The 15,353-nt window shown below is 40.2% G+C and overlaps 1 protein-coding gene across 1 annotated transcript in view; it reads left to right on the top strand.

Annotated features, from left to right (window-relative positions):
- si (sucrase-isomaltase) overlaps window positions 1-15,353 on the top strand; it is a 93,010-nt gene that overhangs the window by 62,353 nt on the left and 15,304 nt on the right. The window contains exons 38-46 of the mRNA XM_061828098.1: window positions 1,309-1,442; window positions 2,190-2,224; window positions 3,808-3,924; window positions 9,738-9,886; window positions 10,227-10,311; window positions 10,461-10,517; window positions 11,330-11,454; window positions 11,785-11,873; window positions 13,146-13,195. Of these exons, the coding sequence (XP_061684082.1) occupies window positions 1,309-1,442; window positions 2,190-2,224; window positions 3,808-3,924; window positions 9,738-9,886; window positions 10,227-10,311; window positions 10,461-10,517; window positions 11,330-11,454; window positions 11,785-11,873; window positions 13,146-13,195 (841 nt within the window). The remainder of the gene's footprint in view (window positions 1-1,308; window positions 1,443-2,189; window positions 2,225-3,807; window positions 3,925-9,737; window positions 9,887-10,226; window positions 10,312-10,460; window positions 10,518-11,329; window positions 11,455-11,784; window positions 11,874-13,145; window positions 13,196-15,353) is intronic.

Below are 15,353 nucleotides of genomic sequence, written 5' to 3'. Positions count from 1 at the left end.
GCAAAAGAGAGAGACCAAGACCAAAAACAGGTTGATGGAGGTTGTGAGGGAGGACATGGGGACAGTGGGTATTAGAGAAGAAGATGCACGAGATAGGCTTGGATGGAAGAAGATGACACGCTGTGGCGACCCCTAACGGGACAAGCCAAAACGAAAAGAAGAAGAAGAATTAAAATATTAACATGCTCATATACTTCTGTTGATATTGTGTGTACAAATACAACAGCAAATGACGCTTTCTTACTTAGTTTACACAGAATTTGAAACCTACATCCTTATTCCATGATCATAACTTATAGGTCAGGGCCACGTTGTGGTTCCGGTTTCCTACAGAGGGCCGTTATGACTGTGAAACAATACAAATATTTAATCGTCTCATCGTATTTACATCATCAATTTATGATCTACTTTTGGAATCAGAAATCAAGGGTAATGTGTTTGTCAACTATTCATGTTTGATAACACAAAAATGCTTGTAATATCTCAACTTTATCATTTATGATGCATGACAATTTGAAATTTTTGTACAGATTTTTCCAAGAATAATTGAAATTGACGCTCTAGATTTGGCTTTGTGGAATCTGGCCCCCGGGCCTTGAGTTTCACACCTGTGTTTTAGGTATTTACTCCAAGATGGGGGTGGGGGGTGGGGGGGGGGAGATTCCAATCCCCAATTAATGGACTGCTGTTTGTTTTGCACTTTTCCGATACCAAATTCCTGAAATATCTTCAGGTGGAGTTCAGGTATTACGGATATTACTTTATTAATTGGAAATAATACACACATGACCAAACTCTGTCACTGTGGAACTAGAAATAAGGTTGAATGACTGGCTAGAGGGTGGAATAGACGTGATTATTTTCGGCCCTGACATTGAAGCTTGCAAGTAGGCAGTTTGGAAAGGTATGCGGAAGAAGCATTCAAAAGCAAAGAGATATCATTTAGCCAAACAAGACTAGAACACAGCTAGACTGACGATGTGGAAGCATAAAGAATAAAAATAAGTAGTTCTGATAACAGAGTGCGAGTCCTCCACATACAAGCTATAGTCCAAATTTTCACTATAGTTATATGTGAAGCGCCATAGATGAGATGCTGTATATTTTCACAAAAAGAAGCAATCCCTAAAAGAAATGAAAAGAATGTAGAGGTCATGAGTGAGAAATTTCAAATTTACATTTACATTTTCATGTTTCCATCAGTGGAATGGGCCCTTCGGCACTGTACTGTGTCACACAACAGACCTACTTTAGGATTATTATTTTTTCGGATGCATAACTATTTCTGTTTCTGTCTCCTTTACACAGTGCCTTGCTGAAAGTGACTGGTCGACGAGGAATTGTGGTGACCAGGTCAACTTACCCCTCTAGTGGAAAATGGGCTGGGCATTGGCTGGGTGACAACAACGCCAGCTGGGACCAATTATATAAATCCATCATAGGTATGTGCAAACATGTGGAATATTAAGACCATTATGAGCTCATAATGAACATATTTGGCACCCAAATCATCGGGTTGCATACCTTTTAAAGGCATTTTCACACTGCACTTGTTCATTGCGCAAGGCCCCCGTGTCAAAGCACAACGTCCACGGCAATGAGAATGAAGCCATCCCTTATTATGAAGAGCTGAAGTAGCAGCCAATTAGGAAGTAAACAATTTTTCCCACTGAAGTAGATCGGACCTGGGCAAGATGTCGCTGTCTTTTACACAAATGAAAATCCCGGTGTCGCTCATTTTAAAGAGGTTGTGACGAACGCCAGGAAAAAAAAAAGATATTAGTTGATCTTATTGTGATAGCTTGTCTGAACCTGTTGGTGAGTTAGAATTTCACCAAGACCGGTTTAAAGTATATTTGAGGCTAAGCCGATATTTCAGGATAAATGGTAAATGGGCTGCACTTATATAGCACTTTATATACACCATCACAGCGCTCAAAGCGCTTTACAGTGCCTCACATTCACCTATTCAAAGATCCATTCATACACTAATGCATGACGTCAACGCATCAACGCGCCAAAAGGGGACATTTTTCTCGCCGATGACGCCCGGCGCCACTTCAAAACGCGGCGACGCCCCTCAGCCGACACAATGAATGATTTGCCAAGTGCGACGTGAAAAAAGGCCTTTAGACTTTGAGAAAAGGGAGCTTCACTTAGAAGTCACTTAAGATTTTCCTATCTCACAGGCATGATGGAGTTCAGTCTGTTTGGCATCCCTTATGTAAGTATCATCTGATCCTTTTTTTTTTTTTTCGTTTGTTTGTAAGACATAATCTTATTGATGTGACCTTGTCTGCTGTAAGTAGATTACATGGCCTCAGTGATGTTATTTCATTTTGTTGGACACTTTGATCAAAGGACATCTTGTGCAGCATGTTATTACCGCAGGAGGCCTGGATCTGAATGCTGTCAGTCAACATTAAAAAAAAAAAAAAAAAAAAAGTCATTTCTTCAACCAATTATTCTTCTATACTGTATTTAATCTTTGGACAGAGGTCTCCTCTGCTTTAGAGGGGGAAAAAAGTCTTTATTTGTTTCCCCCCCAAAACGACATATCCATAAGATATAAACAAAATTCTTCTTCTTTTGCTTTCGCCTGGTCCCGTTAGGGGTTGCCACAGCATGTCATCTTTTTCCATCCAAGCCTATCTCGTGCATCCTAATCTCTAACAACCACTGTCCTCATGTCTTCCCTCGCAACATCCATCTTTGGGCTTCCTCTCGCTCTTTTGCCTGGCAGCTCCATCCTCGCCACCCTTCTCCCAACATACTCACTCTCTCGACTCTGAACATGTCCAAGCCATCGAAGTCTGCTCTCTCTAACCTTGCCTCACCACTGTTTTATAAACTTTGCCCTTCATTCTAGCGGAGACTCTTCTGTCACATAGAACACCAGACACCTTCCGCCAACTGTTCCATCCCGCTTGGACCCATTTCTTCACTTCCTTACCACACTCACCATTGCTCTGTATTGTTGACCCTAAGTATTTGAAGTCATCCACCCTCGCTATCTCTTCTCACTGGAGCTTCAGTCTTCCTCCTCTGCTCCTCTCATTCACGCACATATATTCTGCTAATCTTCATTCCTCTCCTTTCCACTGCGTACCTCCATCTTTCAAATTGTTCCACCGCCTGCACCCGGCTTTCACTGCAGATCACAATATCATCTGCGAATATTATGGTCCAAGGGGATTGCAGTCTAACCTTGTTTGTCAGCCTATCCGTTACTACCACAAACAGGAAGGGGCTCAGCGTGGAACCTTGATGCATGTCGTGCATGCTGTTTATCGATCTTCAATTCACCTATTACGCTATTTTCCAACCACAACATCCTCGTTTGTCTGAAATGTAGTGCCACCTTGGATAATAGGTATTTTGTCCTTCTGTTTAAGTTTTCTCCCAGTCAATCACAGGATCTATGATGAGCAGTACAGAAATGGTCTGTTGAGTCTCGGAAGGTTATGGGCTGTCATGGCTTCCAGAAGCATAGTGCAAGTGACATGTATTTGGAATGTGGTAGGAAGCCAGAGTACCCTGAAAAATCCACCTACTCATAGGGAGACGTGATAACACTCTCATTTGTGAGGCAGACACAAGACCACCGTGCTGCCACCACTCAACAATCAATTTATCTAAAATTATAACTCAATTAATGCTGTGAGAAAAGATAATGCTGCTGATTAAACATTGCATGTTATACAGTTCTCAAACAGTCCACATATTTATTTACTTAATCTTAATATTATTTGTGATTATTGCTTGTGTTTATTTTCTTGTCTTTTCTTTCATTGGAACCCTTTTCAGACTGGAGCAGACATATGTGGTTTCTTTAATACGGCCCAGTATGAGATGTGTCTTCGCTGGATGCAACTGGGTGCCTTCTATCCATATTCACGTAACCATAATGGCAAGGGCAACCGGGTGAGTAAACTCCCTGGAGAATGATTAAAGCTTAGCCTGCCATGACAGACTACTAGTGCAGGGATTCAGTGTTGGGAGAAATATCAGTATATTACAACTATGACTTCAACTCGGAACGAATGCCCACTTATAACCCACTTAGCAGTGTACGGTAAATAAGTATTAACAGACTATAATTTAGAATTGACCAATGCAGACTAGAATCAGAAGAAACTTTATTTTCGTGGAGCCAAGTGTTAGAGAAACAATAATAACAAACTGTAAAAAGAATCTGTACAAAAAGCTTAACAAATGATATGAATTGATTTAGAAGCAAATGAGTAAACAAAGACAATCACTGAAATACAGTGAAGTATTTGAACACCCTGATATATTGCAAGTTCTCCCACTTAGAAATCATGGAGGGGTCTGAAATTTTCATCGTAGGTGCATGTCCACTGTGAGAGAGAGAATCTAAATAGAAAAATCCAGAAATCACAATGTATGATTCAGAGCATTGAAGATTGGTCGTGGGTTGGGTCTTTTAACATGGTATTGACCCGAAGCACACAGCCAGGAAAACCAAGGAGTGGCTCCGTAAGAAGCATATCAAGGTTCTGGCATGGCCTAGCCAGTCTCCAGACCTAAACCCAATAGAACATTTTGGAGGGAGCTAAAACTCTGTGCTTCTCAGCGACAGCCCAAAAACCTGTCTGATGTAGAGAAGATCTGTGTGGAGGAGTGGGCCAAAATCCCTCCTGCAGTGTGTGCGAACCTGGTGAGCAACTACAGGAAACGTTTAACCTCAGTAATTGCAAAGAAAGGCTACTCTACCAAATATTAACATTGTTTTTTTCAGGTGATCAAATACTTATTTACAGCTATATCACTCACATAAATTGTTAGAAAAATCATAAATTGTGATGTCTGGATTTTCTTTTTAGATTATCTCTCCCACAGTCGACATGCACCTACGATTAAAATTTCAGACCCCTCCATGATATCTAAGTGGGAGAACTTGCAAAATTTTCTTCACTGTATCTAAATACAAAGAAGTAAATACTAAATGTTCAAATCAAACTTCTTCTTCTTCACAAAGCCCTAAACTAACTTTTCCATTGATGCAACTTTTTGGGGGTGGAGGATGGGGGGACACAGCATGGGCCTTTAGGCAATTGGGCTCATACTTGAAGACTACTTTTTTTACTACCTCCAAGCTCCTCAAACAGCTTTCAAACTTCTTTGTTTACCAACTGATGAAGTATGGTCAGGTCAGGAGCAACTGTGGGCTCGGTATCTTGCTCAAGGGCACTTGGACGTGGTCAAAGGGGCCAAGGACCAAACTCACAACCTTTAGGATCAACAAAACGAAAGAATAATCAATAGTTTTACGTAACGGACATACCGTAGCTTCACATGAAAGATTGAGTGAAAAGTGTTATAGGTGCAAAATATGTATGTACTGTACTATGTATTTATTTATTTATTTATATAATGTTGGTCTGTGACCAGCAGTGGCTGACGTAACACCAAGCATGCACACGCACGTACATGCACACACATATGCACACACGCACACATGCGCGCACACGCATACACATAAATCTACCCAGAGAAACACTGGTTTGGTGTTGTTGTGTGGGTGGTATTCATTCTTGCAGTGACCTTTAAGAGCTCTGGAAAACATCTAAGAAATCCAATAAGGCCTATCCAGGGATCGATCCCATGAGGCAAAATTTCTCTGCAATGGAGTCTGAAGTACTCGACGGGACAGGTCGTGTGTGTGCGCACGCACGTGCATGTGAGTGAATGCATGTGTATGTCTTGGGGATGGGACGGGGGGGGCTTGATTGAATTCTCAAGGTGAGCCAAGCGTCACTGCACATCACCTACCCCACACCGCTAACATGCATACAAACCCCATTATTCTCGTGGTTTTGTAAAGGCCTGCAAATGGGATAATGCAGAGAAGATGATGACCAAGATCTGAGTTTCCAAGCTTGGAATCAAAAACTTTGAGAAATGGATCGTGTCAGCTATGCAGTAAGTAAAAAAGAAACAAGAAAAAAAGCAACATTGGGTCACAATTCTAGGACCAGACAGCAATCTGTATGCTTTGGGTTATGACAATTTTTCCTCGGCCTTGCAATACTTTTTTCATCTCGAAGTAACAATCCAAACTTTAAATAAACACAGATTGGAATATGATGGGCGGCACAGTGGGGCAGCTGGAGAGCATTGGTCTCACAGTCCTGAGGACCCGGGTTCAATCCCAGCCCTCCCTGTGTGGAGTTGCATGTTCTCCCTGTCTCTGTGTGGATTATCACCAGGCACTCCGGTTTCCTCCCACACCCCCAAAAAATGCATCATTAATTGGATGCTCTAAATTGCCCCTCGGTGTGATTTTGACTGTGACTGTTGTCTGTTGCCATGTGATCTGCGATTGGCTGGCAACCAGTTCAGGGTGCCTCCTGCCCGATGACAGCTGGTATTGACTCCAGCATTCTTGCAACCCCTGTAAGGATAAGTGGATGAATGGAATATGACAAAAATGTTACTGAATTGTATGTTTATTCTGAGTTTGGAGCTAGGGAATTGAACTTTCTTGTCATGAGTTGTTCTTATTTGATTTTGACAATGTAGCATGATTTATTAAATACATTCATTCACACCATTTAGCATGAGAATGAGAAATGAGGGTTACTAAGAAGAAAGACAATTACAAACACTTGTTCTTCCAGATAATTCAGACTTTGTACAATTAATCGAAAAGAAAGTTAATCTCATTCGATCCAAAGTCAGTAAAAAAAAAAAAAAAAAACATACACTCAGTCATATTAGCAGGAAATAACCGTTCGGCAACTAATCTAAGAATTACATTTCAGTTGGAAATAAATCCTCGATCCTTAATTGCTAAAATTATAGAGTTGCAGCAAAACAGTCTGAGGAAAACTGCACCCATTAGGCGATGGTGTTGATAATCAGGCATAAAATCTGTTTGATTCACACTGGGTGGTAAAGTGTTCACCACAAATTGTTGGTTTTGGGGGGGGACCAAAGGCGACCGACTCGTCCGTTAGATGATCATTACCTGAGGATGATCTGATGATTACTCACCAGCATTGCATCTTTGGGAAAGGAAACATTCAAGATGCGTGTTGTTTCTGAGGTCGTGTTGTGTTCAAAAATAGGCGCATGAAAAAATTATGTTTCAATTGGTGAAAAATGCAAAACCCTTGGGATAAAATAAATACATTTTCTGTGTCCACACTCCATTCCTGGTTCACATTCCATCCGGCAGATCACAAGGGGCCTTAATCGTGCATGTATTATTGAATGCAGCTTAAATGTGGTTTGAGAATGGCGATGAGATGCTAATGCCCATTGTGCTGCCATTCCCCCGCCATCGTCTATTGATTACAGTGCTGTAATGCGCAGTTCAGTGTTCAACAAGGAACTTTATCCAATTTATTGACTTTGGGAATGTTGCAGTCCTTACATGACCTGGCCTACGTACTCTCCACACCGAGTGAGCACTTTGAGATGCTCTGGATCAACAGTTTTGAAAGAAATCGATCTTTACAGATCCACTCAGGAGAAGTAGACCAAAACAGATTATAATAAATAACTGAATCATGACATGTGAAGGCAATAAAAGTATTTTCCACTGCATTAGGCTGATCATAACACATAATGTTGGGTTTTGGTTATGTGATGTCTTTCAGTAACTAATAACAGTATTACTGTATTTTCCTCATTATAAGGCGCACCCAAAAGTCTTTAATTTTGTCAAAAGCCACCGGTGCGCCTTATAATCCAGTGTGCCTTATATATAGATCACTATTGAGGCTTTAGTGCAGCTCTATCTAATGGATGCAGAACGTAACCACAGCCTCTACTGTAGTGTCTATTCTATTCACCTTATAATGAGGTGCGCCTTATGTATGAAAAAAAAAGTTTTAAAATAGGCCATTCATTGAAGGTGCGCCTTATAATGCGGTGCGCCTTATCGTGCGGAAAATACGGTACTTTAAGATAAACACCACATTGTCACCTGTCCAAAGTTGATAACCATGCAGGTTGAACACATTTGTTTATCCATTAGCCATCAATCAATTTTGTATAACTCATTAGGATTGAGGGTTAACATAGTCGTTTGGGGACAACAATGTCTTTTAACAATACATTTAGCTTCATACAATATGGCAGCATTACACACCAATGGGATCTGACCAGAGAGGTGGTGTTCCACATCTCTCGAGCGAGCATCTGTAGCTGGGGATTGAACCACTGCTCAGCTCACGCTGTACCCGATCCCTATGGACACTCCCACAGGTGTTACATCCATGGGAACATTACCACATTACCCTTTCGGGGTGTGCCCGGCCAGGCCTCATGGGTGCAGCATGCCCGGCCACCAGACACTCGCCGTTGAGCTTCATATTCCATGTCGCTGCTCCTTGCAGATGATGTGGTTATGTTGGAGCCGTAATCTCCAACTCTCACTGGAGCGTTCTGCAGCCAAGCGTGAAGTGGCTGGGATTAAAATCAGACCCTCCACATCTGAGACTACGGTCCTTAGTCGGAAAAGGGTGGAGTGCCCTCTCCATGTCCTGGATTGGATCCTGCCTCAAGTGGAGGAGTTCAAGTATCTTGGGAACTTGTTCATGAGTGAGGGATTAATGGAACTGGAGATCGACAGCAGAACCATTGCAGCGTTTGCAGTAATAGGGCCTTAAGTCCGTTGTGGTAAGAAGGAGCTAAGCCGAAAGGCGAAGCCATCTTCCCCATAAAAGCTCCGAACACAGGACAAATGAGGTTCCAAAATCCATAGGAAAGTCTCCCAAAATAAATTGAAACTATTTGTTCTTCACCTCCTCTTGGCATCTGACACAAATGATAAGCTATGCATACCACACAACCGCATCGCTGTTCAGGAAATTTTACTGAGATGGGTGGACATGTGGCCACCACAAAGGTGTAGGTACTTGAATGATGACTTAATGTTTTACATCATAAACACACAGAAATCGGATTTGGTTGTTTTTCTAGACCTGTGCTATTCAATTGACAAACTGCATAGATGACCTAAATTATGCATAAACGAGTAGAAAAATAGACATTTGATGGAAGGGGACTTTTACCCCAATGTTAATTAACCCATTCATGGGCAGGATGCCTATTTTTTGCCTTATTGAGATAAAAGTCTCCTAACAGGCCAGAATCAAGGAAATTCTTCTTTTTCGTTTAACGCATAAAACAAAGGGCAAAAAAGATGTACCCTCTCGCGGGACGGGTATGTTATCAGTTCTGTGAAGTGGTACATACTAGAGATGTTTATTAATTGATTCTTATTCTAGAATGACACTTACGCATTCATATTACTGATGGATTAGCATTTTGAAGACAAACTTGGTTGCATACTGACCTTTCTCCCTTCTCTTGGAAAACGCTCCATGTGTACTTGAGGCAGCCATGTTGGGTCAGGAAGGAAAGGGAAATAACTCCGTGCTAACTTTGACCAATGAGTTATCCTCTCCTGATACCAAATCATGGCTTCAGACGAAAACACTTAAATATTTTGATATACTGAAGGATATAATGCGTGAAAATCATGAGGTCCCAAAAATGGGACGCTGCCCACGAATGTTAATGTGATTATTTTCAATATCTGATTGTTTTTCACATTCAAAATGTCCCTTCTCATAGAAGAAGAATTGTCAGAATTTTAATCAGATTTCTTACTTTTATTCTGTTCACAGCAAACTTGAGGGAGAAAAAAAATGTTGTCTTTTTTGATGTGGGATTGTTTATTGAGTATTTTTTGTTTTTAGAGACAAGATCCTGTTTCCTGGAACTCCACCTTTGCCGACGCATCCCGAAAAGTCCTCAATATTCGCTATACCCTCCTTCCCTACCTGTATACGCTCATGTATGAAGCTCACACGAAAGGAAACACAGTCGTCCGGCCTCTACTGCATGAGTAAGTGGGTCAAAATTGATTAATATTTTTTCGGGACTTTTAGATGTGGTGTTCACTTGAATTAGTATGTGCCCCCTAAAATGAATGCAGCCTTCAAGAAACACACAGTCAAGGATGGAATAAATAAAATCAGAAAATTAAAAAAAAAATGCTCCTATAGCTGATGAGTAAATGCATATAGTATAGTATTTATATTTCGATTGAAGTTGTTTTAGTTTGCCCTGTTAAACCAACTCAACTCAAAAGGAACATTCAGACCAGTGAAATTGCATTTGCCAGATTACTTGAAACGATTATTTCAATACTCATTTTTCACATGGTATATGCTGCTGTGTCACAGGTTTGTCAACGATAGAACTACTTGGGACATTTATAAACAGTTTCTCTGGGGACCTGCTCTTCTTATCACTCCTGCCCTTGACCCAGTACGTGCGCACAAACATAAACAATGGCTTCACCTTTTACATATTTATGAAGCACACATTTTCACTGGTTTTATTTTGTTATTTTTATTTATGCTTGGCTCTCTGGATATTTCTTTTCAATACTCCACCACTGGCTTTGTGATTGGCAGGGAGTCACACATGTTGAAGGGTATGTTCCTGATGCGCGCTGGTATGACTTCCACACGGTAAGTCCATTCCTTGACACCATCCAATGACACTTTAAACATTTGTTGCGGTATTGTAAAATCTATATATACAGGAAATATCCAACCAAGAGGAAGATCCAAACACGTCAGTACTTTACAGTTTTTGTATAGTAACTGTATTTTTTGTGTAATGATAGCATTTTTAATCCCGAGGATTGATTGTTCCCCAGTTTATTTCAACACCACAGTGATTTTTATTGTTGTGGGCAGTTGGAGTGTGAATTTAACTTTTTTTTTTTTTTTTCCCTAATAATAACTCTTTGACTGAAGTGGGGCTCAATATATTCATTTAAGTACCTCACTTAACATGCTCGTGGATGAATTTATTTCATCATCAAATGAATTTTGCGGTTGCCCTTAATCAGTTACACAGTATACATTTAAGCCATTTTCTCACTCAAACAATGCAATTAAATAAAAATATGTAGCTATAAAACCGCTGAATTGCCACACTAAAAGGTGAGGTGTATCGCACATTTAACAGTGTGATGGGGAAAAAAAAAAACAATTAACCAAACACTATTGTCGTGCTGCCACTGTTTGAATGGTACCTCTGTTGCGATACATATTTTTGTCATTTCTTTATTTTACCATTTTGAGTATTTGAATATCTTGATCAGTCAAGTTGTAAACATTGGAAAGAGAATGGTGTGATTTTTCTTTTTTTTAACTATTCGTGCTAATGAGTTCAAGATGGAAATGAAATCATCTGCTGCTGTTAAATTTAAATGGCTGCAGGAAACATAAAAAAAATAGTTACAGTATATGGTAACGATCACTCTTTTCATTAGGCAAAAGATGTCAAAGTGCGTGGCAAAATGGTCTCGATACCCACACCAATGGATCATATCAATCTTTACATTAGAGGAGGATACATCTTACCCTGGCAAAAAGCGGAGAACACAACATACTACAGGTAAATGCAAGTATCTCCTCAGAGCAACATTTGACATGAATATATTTGAAGGACCGCATATGGCTGTTATCACGTCGATCAAGCCCATTTACCTTTTGACAGTTTGTTTAATGGCACGATCACGCTATAAACTGCACGACCGAATCATCGGAAATGATCGTGGCCTTGTGTTACATGCAAGTTTATAGCAAGTTTGTGAAAGGCAATAAGTTACAGAGCGTGTCGTGAGTGAATGAGCACAGTGGAGATCAGGTGGTTGCCCACCAGCAGTAATATAAACATAGCAGGCGTCCTTCACTGCTACAACCCTCACCCGCGCTTCTCTTTCAGCCGAAAAAATCCTTTGGGACTGATTGTTGCCCTGAGTGACAAAGGGACGGCTCGAGGATCGTTCTTCTGGGATGATGGTGATGGAATAGGTGAGTGAAAGGTCACCTGCGATAACCTTTCTGCTTCTAAGTGTTGTTCGGATACAGGCGGTGACAATGGAAGCAGATGAAATGACAACATTGATTGATACATTGTATTTTGACAATTGATGAAGGCAGTAGAAATGTTTAAAAACAACAACACATTTCATGGTCCATAAAAAAAAAAAAAAAAAACTGTACATGTAGCACACATATTTCGTCTTCTTTTGCTTTCAGGTTAGGCTTCGCCACAGCATGTCATCTTTTTTCCATCTAAGCCCATCTCGTGCATCTTCTATTCTATTCTATTCTATTCTATTCTATTCTATTCTATTCTATTCTATTCTTCATCTTCTTCTGTAACACACATACACCTGGGATCGGCTCCAGCTCTCTCTGCGACCCTCTTGAGGATAAGTGGCTAAGAAAATGGATGGGTGGACAACAGCCAGTGTTGTATCTGAACAGGTTGAATGAGCGAATGTTTATGAAGTGCAGTAGTTGATAATTTGGGTGAACGTGAAACGAACTTTCTTCTTGATGCACATTCTTGAGAAAAATCTCATTCTGTCGTCAAAAAAATGTTTTTTGAATGAAAGTTCGTTTACATCTACGAGTGCCAGGATTTCTTTGGGACTTCCAGGACTAAATATTTTATACATTAAAAATCAAACAAACGGTCCGTTAGTATCACTCCATCAACCTGCAAGAAAAAAATTGCTTACATGATGTAGTCAATGTGTGCTCCGGGATCCTTGGACTTGTCTTGTCTATTGGACCTGACCCCTTTTTCCTGGGAGCCGGTGCTGGAACATGCCCGGCAATATCCCGAGGGACCCCGTCCCACACTCTCTTACCGACATACAAGAGGCTGCCATTTGGCTGAGGGCTATCCTGTCGGACCCAGAGGAGGAGAGCCATCTTACCCAAAGGCTCTTCTCCTCGTGAATTCTCAGAACTCTGACCCCTCGTAACCCACAAAGATTACCTCTCACACACAAAAATACTGTCTATAGATGACAATCCAATAATGCATTATAAAGTGTGTTGGATTGTTTTTCATTGTAACAGAAACAATACATTGCAATAATGTACTGCAAATTCATTTTGATAATCAGTGTATGGATTCCACAACCTCCTTCATACTTAGTGTTATTTATTTATGTATCGATGAATTTATTTATTCAGTCGTTCATTGTACATTTGTTTCAATAACTCTGCCCCTCTAAACTTATTGTTTGTATTTCAGGAAATTCACGTCATTGTTTTTCTCCCCTGCAGACACTGTTGAAAGAAAACAATATCTACTGACCTCATATGCTGTAGAATCGGTGAGTTGAGAGGCTGACGAAAATCACACGACTCTTCCTTTCTTTATTATCACTATTGTTATTTGTACAGCAATGATACAATTCATTGGGTTACCATAGAGGAGTGATTGGTGAATGTCGAAGGTTAACGGCTGCGAGTCGCTTTCACAGAAATTGTTCCAAGCTACCGATATTGAAACAGAATTTGTGTGACTTGTTTTAAGGTTAAACTAAGTTTCCCTCTTAAAAGTGTTACTCTGAAGGAGCAATCCCAGGAACGATGATTTATACAATAATAAAGCTGGCGTAGTGCTGCCATTGTAGATGTGGGCATGGAGTTGTAATTCTGTTATTACATGAAATTGTCACTACAGCAGCATGTCATAGTGGTGGTGATGCATCCAAAAAAAAAAAAAAATGTTACAACTCTATGTACAGTTTATGTATATTTAATAGCACAGATGGAAAAGTCACTTCGGCTAATTTCATCATGGAGGCATGATGGTTAAGCAATGTTACCTAATGTGTTCCGATTACTTTGTTTTACATTTCAGAAATATTTGGAACTAGAACTATGTGGGTAGCAAACTTGAAATTCCACCAACTGTCAGTGTCTGCAAATATTTAGATACAAGTAATTCATTAATCAGAGTAGGATAGCATCATGGTTTACAAATTTATTATGTTTACATCCAATGATTTAACATTATTGAAGTTCATGTATACTAAATGTACATTGCTGCTACAATGCTACATTCATATATTGCCAGCCGTTTGAACACTTGGATATTCTCCCTTTAATTATTATTCGTAAAATTTAAATTAATGTACAATCAAATCTTTCAATCGTACAGTTATGGCTAAAATATTGACATCGGTTGTGAAACACAATCACTAAATACACTCACCTCTACAATTCTCAATCATTTTATTTATTTATTCTTACTTTGGAGAGTTTTGCAATGACAGCAACACAATGGGTGTCATTGGGGAAAAAAAAGAAGTATTAAAGCTTGGGTATGTATTGATTCAAACAAAATTGCACTCCACCTTATCTAAAGTGGAAGTGCATGTTCTTAGTAAGATGAATGCATGTTTTGTTTTTTTCTCAAGTGTGACATGTCACAAAGTCACTAATAACTTGGTCTTCTGTCGCTAGCTGACCCAGCTCCATTCTCTTCTCAACCAGGCAAAGACACACTATCACACGCTGGCACACATTAATAATCATACATTTAATCCCAAACATTCACAGATCGACGCGTACAAACACACAGCCGCACACACACTGCATACACGCGTACGGCGACTACAGCCAAACATCTGTGGCTGTCCTCTGCCTACCATCAGGCTCATTCCAAAGCAATTTCACACAGTGATAAAGCAGCCACACTGTCTGACAGCCAAGGGGAGGGGGAAGAGAAAGAAAGCACCAGTGTGGTGTGTGTGTGTGTTAGGGGTTTGTGTGCATGTGTGCGTGAACAGGCAGATGTGAGGAGATGGGGAAAAGTTGGGCAATGAGGCCAAAGCTGCCTTGCAGATTAGCACATCACATGCCATTTTGGATGACACTGAACATAGACAATGTGTGTTTGTAGGTGTGTGTGTGTGTGTGTGTGTGTGTGTGTGTGTGTGCGTGTGCATGTGCTGCGTTTTGGATTCAGACGTTTTGCATATAATTGTATTTCAAGCAAAAAAGTGTTTTTTTTTTTTGTTTTGTTTTTTTTCCCCTACCCAATTCAAAGGTGTTTGCAGGTGTCCTAATAAGTGTCTGTGACATGCTTTTGTAGATATCTCATTATACTTTATCATGGAAGGAAAAAAGTAGTCTTTGCTACAATGTAAGTCACCTTATATAGTTTGTATAGCAGTGTACATTTACTCAACCCTTAAAATAACTCGACACGCCATAATTAATGTCTAAACCACTGGAACAAAAGTGAGTACACTCCTGCATGAAAATTCCAAGTTGTGCCCACATTTTCAATGTATCAAATGACGATTATTATTTTCCGGACTGCATACACTTACCTCTTGGGTCTGAAGTTCACCAGAGCTTCGTAGGTTGCCACTGGCATACTTTACCACTCCTCCTTGATAACATCACGTAGCTGGTGGATGTGAGAGACCTTCAACCTCCATACGAGTTCCACCATAAGATGTTGAATCGAATTTAGGC

The sequence above is a fragment of the Syngnathoides biaculeatus genome, chromosome 8 (assembly GCF_019802595.1).
Source record: "Syngnathoides biaculeatus isolate LvHL_M chromosome 8, ASM1980259v1, whole genome shotgun sequence".
NCBI classification, from domain to species: domain Eukaryota; kingdom Metazoa; phylum Chordata; class Actinopteri; order Syngnathiformes; family Syngnathidae; genus Syngnathoides; species Syngnathoides biaculeatus.
Note: the sequence above shows the minus strand (reverse complement) of the source record. Positions and strands in the feature narration are given on the sequence as shown.